Source organism: Chinchilla lanigera, unplaced genomic scaffold, assembly GCF_000276665.1.
Source record: "Chinchilla lanigera isolate Chin_1 unplaced genomic scaffold, ChiLan1.0 scaffold00110, whole genome shotgun sequence".
Taxonomy (NCBI): domain Eukaryota; kingdom Metazoa; phylum Chordata; class Mammalia; order Rodentia; family Chinchillidae; genus Chinchilla; species Chinchilla lanigera.
The window spans coordinates 3,480,865-3,489,198 of record NW_004955511.1 but is presented as its reverse complement, the minus strand read 5'-3'; the positions used below and the strand labels follow the sequence as shown (position 1 = coordinate 3,489,198).

At 40.7% G+C, this 8,334-nt stretch overlaps 1 protein-coding gene across 5 annotated transcripts in view; it reads left to right on the top strand.

The window, feature by feature from the left end:
* Lpxn (leupaxin) overlaps window positions 1-8,334 on the top strand; it is a 40,661-nt gene that overhangs the window by 10,983 nt on the left and 21,344 nt on the right. For 4 of the 5 annotated variants that reach the window (XM_013506480.1, XM_005408039.2, XM_013506481.1 and 1 more), the window contains exon 3: window positions 1,755-1,801. The exons of the other annotated variant lie outside the window; for it this stretch is intronic. In XM_013506480.1, coding sequence (XP_013361934.1) covers window positions 1,755-1,801 — 47 coding nt within the window. The remainder of the gene's footprint in view (window positions 1-1,754; window positions 1,802-8,334) is intronic. 5 annotated transcript variants of the gene reach the window in all.

The following is an 8,334-nucleotide window of genomic DNA, read 5'->3' as shown; positions in this document are numbered from 1 at the left end:
ATATATAAATAAAACCATAGACTTCAGCTTCACAGGAGAGTGCAGTGTTACGGAAATAATAACATCCTACTGAAAACACATGGGAAAATTCAGGAAAACCTGGGCATCGCAATGTCAGAGCCACCCATAGCGGGGTAGCTAACTAAGGTGCATAGATATCAAGAATAATGAATTTACCTGTGCTATTTTTAAACAGTATGAATTTTAAAATTTGCTTCAATGTTCATAGCTATATGTTATTTCAAATGTATTAGAAATTCTAACTTAAAACACAAAATTAAAATTACAGTGGTACCTCAGTCCATGACATTCCGAGTTCTGGGGACGATGGCCGGGGTCCTTTTCATCACCCAGTGGGGAATTTGCCAACAGAAGCAAAATTTTGGCAAAGGCTTCTGTTTGTGAACTGAAGTGTTTGTGAACTGAGGTATTGCTGTATTTTTATGTCTTGCAATCTAATAAAACCAAGTTTTTGGGTAACAAATATTTCTTTCAAAAAGTTACTCAATTTATTTTTAGAATCCTATTTACCCTAAAGAAAAAAGAAATCCACATTTTGAACTAAATGACCTGGTCCTGCTGTCTGTGAGGCCCGACCCCTTCCTCCAGTGCTGGGGCTGATTCTGCCCAGGCCACCCCGGTCTCCTGGCTTCTCCACAGGATGCCTCAGCCCTTCTTTCTGGAAGGATTGCCTCACGGTGGGGCCATTTCCTTCTCCAGCCTCCTGGAGCGCTTGCTCACACACCCTCGGCTCAGTATGTTAACAGCCGCCATCTCCCCTTCACATCCCACCTTCCAGCCCCAGGTTAGTTTCACTGTTAAGTTGTCTCCTGGCTTCTCACCCCCAGAGTGTAAGCTCCAGGGCATTCCGTTGTTCTTTTTGTTTTTTGGTTTTTGTTTTCCTGCTGCCTCCCCTCCCTAGCACACGGCAGCATTCAAGTACACGTTCAGTGAATAAATGAATTGCTGGTCAACTGTGTTTTAAAGTCACACGTTATTTCTTTCCATAGGTCAAGCGTAATCATGGCACCGCCTTCCCCGGGGTATTTTTGTTAGTCCATGTTTGCAGTACATAATGATTCTCTTCCTTGTGGGCGGCTGCTCCACGCACATAACGCGTCCCAATTCCTTTCACGTCCCCTTCCCTTCCACTCCCCTCCTTCTATCTCTTGGTCTCCTCCCTTTCGCAAAAGATCCATCTCCCTGTTTCCTCTTACCTATTTTGCTCTTTATTTATACTTTGGGTTTCTCATAGAAGGGAACTTATGTGATATTTAAGCTTGTGCGTCTGATTTATTCACATAATATTTTAAGTGAAATATTGGTCTCACCTGCCTCCAGTTTCCTACACATGACTCAGATTTATCCTTCTTTATGGCGGAGTGTACTGCGTTCCCTGACCAGTTGAAGGGGCTTTGCTCTGACCCATTCTGTTTGCTTCACGTTTCCTTTCTGAGCGTGGTGTACTTTACTGTGTCTTTGTTTTTCAGGCAGGGAGGAGCTGCTAGTATTTGTTCACACGCCAAGTACTCTAGAATTAGGCCTTCTCTGCAGCATGGCTGGTAATTCTTAGGGAAGATTTACCTGCTCTGGGAAAGGAATCTGCCTTAGGAAAGGAATCTGCCTTAGGAAAGGAATCTCAGAGATATGCTAGTTATCTTCCCTCAAAGCTAGGAACATCTTGATGTTGATAAGCACCAACCGTTGTAAAAAGAGAAATAATCTTTACTCCTCTCTGTTCCCACTTGTCTTAGGTGCAGCTCAGATATTCTACCAATATCCAGGAGCCCAATGTCTACAGGTATGTGTTTGCTTTTATTAAATATTTTTAAAAGTTAAAGTCATTAGATAATTGTCGGCAATCTTTGGGCAACAGTTTGGCGTGTCACTGTTTATTATTAGAAATCCTCCTCCTCCTCCTGCCTTCCCCTAGTCTTTGTGCAGAGGAAGAACTCTGCTCGGCTGACTTGGGGCAGTTCCGCAAGGCACCTGGCTTCCAGATGGGCTGTGCGGGCTGCTGGGCTCTGCTATTTCCTTTTCCACCTGCAAAAGTCTCCACATGCACTGGCCCCTCTATTCCTGATATCACGCTCCAGTTCACAGAAGAGAAAACACACCTGAAGAAACTTACGCAAGACTCCAGCTACAGCAGAAGTAGGACGAGAGCTACATGCAGGCAGCTGGTGTTGCGGGCTAACGAGGATGTGCCTCTTTGCACTTTTGCCTAAAATTCATTTAGGCAGCTGAGCGATTTCCTTTCTGTAAAAGTTACATACAGCAGCAGACTCACTTACTACTGTAATTCCTCTTAGCCAAAACAGAATTGATAACCGGAAAATACGAAGCCCTGTTTTCTTCTTCTCTTCTCAGTGATAGCTTTCAGTTCTTGACAGCAGACAGCTGAGGGGCTCGCAGTATGAGGGTGAAGATGCACGGATGCCTGGCGAAGAGTGCGCCGCACGCCGTCTTAGGTTTCAGAATCACAGCCAGCAGAGCACACACAGGAGACAAAAATAGGGAAGGACTTCTGCAGAAGTCTTTTTAAAACTTTCCACTTGAGGACACTTTCTACTTTGGTGAGAGTGAGGCCAGTTTAGTCATACAGTGCATATATTACTAGTTTGTTCCAATTCCAGGAAGTTGCTGGTGAGGAGTTTCTCCCTGGGGTCCCCTCCTCTGGCCCAGTGAAAAATCAAAGCAAAATAAAATGCCAAGAATTCAATGCCTGGTACACATGGGGCTTTCAGTCAGTACTGGTTTCTTAAAACTTGGAAGCCAAGACTTCAAGTGAAGTACAAGTGGACATGTAATATATATAGCACGAAAACCAGCCAGAGCAACACCACCCTGCGGTCCATCTGGCACTGTGATCAGCTGATGGCAGATCAACATCACTTACAGGCACCTGCTCCCTGCACTGCGGGACTCTGGCCAATTCCCCTCACCCCCGCCCCTGTATCCCAGAGCCGACCATGCAGACGGGGTTCTCCAAGCTCCGGGGCACTGGCTTTCACAGGCTATCACTAGTGCAGGCCCAGTGGAAAGACTGGAGGGTGCAAGGTTGGGAAGTGTAGGCATTGCGTCCGGTCGCTGTCTTTCCAGGGTGTCCCTCTCATCAGCTGCATCTTTATGACTGCCGTGAGCAGGGCGGGTCTGCTGTGGCTGCCTGTGCCCTGAACCACCTGCTCTGCCGCTTGGCTTTGTCCCTCTGGCTTAGGGGTAGTGACGACTTCCTGCTGTGGTGAGTCTCTGGTTCCCTGGGCGCCTGTTTCGCTTCTGAGCTGTTTCCATCATGTGTGTAATCAAGTTCTGGGTCAAATTCCTTTTGTTTACTCAGAGTGGTTTCATGTCTGGACCTTGCCTGATGCATTCTCCCTTACTGAACCATACTGCTATGTACGCATGGGGGAGCAATATAAATCATTTATAAAGACGTTACAGACACTTATAAAGCCTGAGGCTGGTGTAACTCAGAGCCAGGAAAGCCAGCTTGCACAGATGCACTGTTGACCCCGGCGTTTGTCTCTGGCCTGCTTAAATTAACGCTGCTTCCATTACACCACGAACATACTCAACGCCAGCTGAATAGAGCAGGGGAATAGTTTTTTGTTTTTTGGTTTTTTTTGGTACCAGAATCAGACTCAGGGCCTTGCCAGGCAGGCGCTGTGCCACTGAGCTACATTTCTGACTTAGGAATAATATTTTTAGCAGTTATCAATAGCAATTCAAGCAGTAGTTTAGAAATTATCTAAATGAACATGAATGAAAATAATAATTTTGGAAACAGTAGAGAGGAAAAATGCATAAAAATATAAGAAATAAATGGGGGAGTATCTAGCGCAGTGCACCCCATTACTTAGGAAGTCTAGATTTTTTCAATGTGCATCTTGCCTTGTGATTTTTATTATTAAAATCTTAAGAGATTAAAATCTCTTAAGTAGTGAAGTAAGTTGCTGATGACACGGCAAAGCACTTTTACTGTCTTGAAAAGGTCAGGCGACAAGTGCAAGGACCTCTGTTTTGAGGTTTCTTTCTTTTCAGGTACATTTCCCACAGTCAGCATTTTAGTTTGTAATCATCAACTCTTCAAGGTCCCGTTTCTTATTTAGAATATTATAGTACTGACTCAATTGCTATTAGAGTATTATACAGGGATCTATTTCTCTTTTACACGCTGCAACTAGAACACTAGTTAAAAACCAGTGGGGAGTCTTTGAATAACTACAAACGTACCCCAAGTATAAGGTGGGAAGTGTTCATGAAGAGGTAGGCCCAGGAAGACACTGAATTTGTTCTAGTGGCCTCGCAGGCCTGCCAAGGGGCATGCGCAGTGCAGCAATTACTAAGGTACCACAGCTAGAAGAGTTTGAGAAAGAGCTACAGCTCTGTCCTTCTAGGGCTTCCAAGAAGTGAATTACTTACTTGAATATCTGACCGTTCTCAGATTTAAAAACAAACAACAAAAATCTATTTACATGTGGCAGAGGGCTGTGCTATAATTAAAAGACAAACTATTTTATCTTAAGAGAGAATGATAGCCATTTTCCTTTTGTTAATTTTTTGTTTGTTTGTTTGTTTTTGTTTTTGTTTTTTGTTTTTCTCCGGTACCAGGAACTGAACTCACGACCTTGCGCTTGCCAGGCAGGCGCTTTGCCGCTGAGCTAAATCCCCAGCCCCTTGTTAAATATTTTTAAAAAGTGCTCAGGAGACAGTCCTTTTTCTTAAGAAAAGTATCTGCTTTCTTTGTACTTTTTTCCTGGCTGATAAATACTTAGAATTATTTGTTCTTATTTGTGGCTTTGCATCTGTGTGTGTGGAGAGGGAGGGACACACACACACACACACAGAGAGAGAGAGAGAGAGAGAGAGAGAGAGAGAGAGAGAGAGGGATTGACTGCATATTGCTTTGGTGAGTTGTTACCTCAGTTCTGCTCAGAAACTCCTGTTCATGTTTATACGTGATTTCCGACTGTCACTGGGCATGCCCTTTGCCATTCTTAAAATTTACTTCATGGAAATAATCACATATGGATGTAAATATGTATTTAGCAGGACTGATTACAATAGTCAAAATTAGAAGTTTACATGCTCAAAAATAAATTTGGCTCGCTAAATTCTAGTGCATTATATATTTGAGAACAATATAGCATTTCGGAAGATAGAGAACACAAACTTTGCAGCCTCCAGGCCACTCGCGGTGGTCTGTCTCCTGTGTTATGTAGAGAAAAGATTTATCTGCTTTTAGTCCCAGTGTGGTCATCTGAGGTGATGGCACCGAGCTCTTAAGCTTGCTGTGAAGATTTAAAGGGGAGCCACGGAGAGCTCTTTAGGGAGGATCTGTCATTCTGTAGCCACACAGTTTGCACAGCTATATGTACATGATATGAAAAAGTCACCAAAAATTTCTAAAATTACACATAATCCGAAAAGACTGTCATGATGTCAGCCAAAATATGCAAAGCAGTTGCCTCCTCAAACTCAGATTATGTATGGTTTTTTCTTTCCGTGTCTGCTGTTTTCACACTTTTTACATTTAACATGTATAATGGTATATTGTAAACCAACTTTCCATAAGTATCTCTATATTTCCTATTTATGAAGATTGCTGGTGGGTGTTCATAGACTCATATGGATGTGTGTACATGCACATGTGATATTTGAGGTCCACGTGGGAGTTGCACGGCTGACTTCTTTGGCAACCCCAGACTTTGTGTGTTGGCGTGTACTTTCACCGCTTTGCTAGAGTAGATGACCCTTGTCTTGGTTTAAAAATGCAACCTAAGATACAAAATTATTTCATAAGCTCATTCATGTGTGCAAAAAGTCAGAGAACTCAGAAATACACAAGGGAAAAAGACACCATCTCTTCCTGAAGCCAACTATCAGAGGATAGTTTTCATACTGTTCTGGACTTTGCTGTTTTGATTTAACAATATATCTTAGAAGTCTTTCTTAGACCACATAAATCTATGTCTGCATTTATTTTTTAGTAGTTGTATTTCATTCTCTATCTGGGATAAACTATGTAATTTATTTGACTACAACTCCACTTAGTTTGCTTTCAGTTTATTCAAAGAACTGTACTGTAAGGAACTTCTTGTAATATATCTATATCTATATTTGTGTATATGCCTAATTTTTTCCGTAGGAAACAGTCTTAGAAGTGAAATTGCTGAATCAAAGGGTATATGCATTTGAAATATTGGTAGATGCTGCCTTGAAAAGGATTTAATGAATCTACATAGCTAACTATAGTACATATAAATATGTATGTATAAATATAATCCTGAGTTTTGGCAACACTGTGTACTGTCAAACTTTTAAAATTTTGACTAACATGTAAAAATTGATATCTCATTGCCTTAAATTGCTTATTTAAAGATTAATGAGATAGAGCATATTTTTTATAATTGGTTTATTGTTTTGTTTTTGAGACAGGATCTCACTTTATAATTCAACCTGGCCTTGAATTCACTTTGTAGCCCAGGCTGGCCTTGAACTCACGGCAATCTTCCTCCCTCAGCCTCCCAGGTGCTAGGATTACAGGCGTGCTTTTTATCATTGACTTATAGATGTTTTACAAAAATTCTGAATATTATTTGTTTCAGATATTTAATTAAGTTTAAAATTTTGAGATTTGCTCTATCATTTCTCTTTTTTTTACTTCAGTTCAGAGTTTTTTCCTTAGAAAAGCTCCCATCACCCCAAATTATGAAAGAAATCCTCCTTTTTCTTCCAGTATTTTTGTTTAAAAAAATTATATTTTTAATTCATCTCAAATTTACTCATTGGTATAGTGTGTGAAGTTTTTACATTTATGGTGTTTCTTCGGCATTCAATAGTCTGTTTTTGATGGTCTGAAATGCCACATTTACCATCTATGAAAGTCTTGTAGATGCAGGAGTCTGGCTCTGGTTTCCTGTTTTACCACTTTGATCTCTCTGTGTTTCCTTACCAACACCACACAGATTCAGTTACTGTCACTTTATAAGATATAACGTCTATTCGACAAATTTTCCTTCTTCATCTGTTTGTCCCCCCAAAATTTTCTTGAGTTTTCTAGCCCATGAATTTTAGCATCAGCTCATTAATAGCTTCAGTAATTCTGTTACAATCATGATTTGAATTACATTGAATTTGGAGCTTAATGTAGATAACATACATCTCTATCCTCTTCTGAAACCAAATAAATTTTATTGTGTGTATTTAAGTTACATAACATGATGTTATGGGATATACATTATACATACATTTAGTGGAGCAAATGAACACATCCATCATTATTTCATGTGTTGTACCTCAAGCCACTGAAATCTACTCATTTAACAAGAATTCCCAGAGCAGGAGTTTTATTTCTTACCATTCTCCTGTTGCACTCTCTGCGCTTGTTTACCTTACATATTTGCTACTTTGTGTTCTTTGCTCTGTATTTCCTCACTTCCAGCGCCTCCATCATCCTGGGCAATGTGTTATTTTTTATCTTTATGTATTTGAACTTTTTTGCTTCTGAACTTTTTTGCAAGTTAAATCAGGCAGTGCTCATCTCCCCTCCCGTTCCCCGGTTTTGGCTCCTTTCACTTAGCAAGCTGCTCTTCCGTGTTCTTCCACGCTGTGACAACCAACATGATCTCCTTGTTTAAGTCTAAACAACATTTCAGCCTATTTCTTCATTTATTATCTATCTAATTTATTTTGGTTTCTTTACTCACTTGTCCATCAACAGGCACTTTGCTTCTATGTCCAGGCTGTTGTGAAGAGTGTGATGACATGGGACAGACTCATAACCAGATGGTGTCTCATGTCTTTTTCCGAGCATGGTGTTTCATGGCTGGTCACATGGTAGTTCTTGTTTTAATTTATTTAGAAACCTCCACACTCTTTCATAATGGCTGCGCCAGTCTACATTCCATGGCCAGGGTGCGTGGGTTCTCTTTTTCTCCATTCTGCCCACATTTATCTTTTGACTTGCTGGTAATAACCATCCTAGTAGAAGCATCTCCTAGAGTTTTGGTTTGCATTTCCCTGATGATAATGGTGTTGAGCATCTTCATACACCTGTGGACCATCTGCACGACTTCACTGGAATATGTCTTCATGTCCCTCGCCCATTTTTAGTTAAGTGTGTGTGTCTTCATGTCTGTCAGTTTTTCTTCATAGAAATACATTTTTGCTACATATTTTATAAATTTTGTCAGGGTTATGGAAAGGTTCTTTTTACCCATTGAATTTTTTAATTGCCTTTATATAGAAAATATATTGTTTCTGAATTTGGGGGGGGCTGATATTTTTTAATTCTTTCTATGTTCTAGATAGAAGCCCTTTGTCTGAGGGACA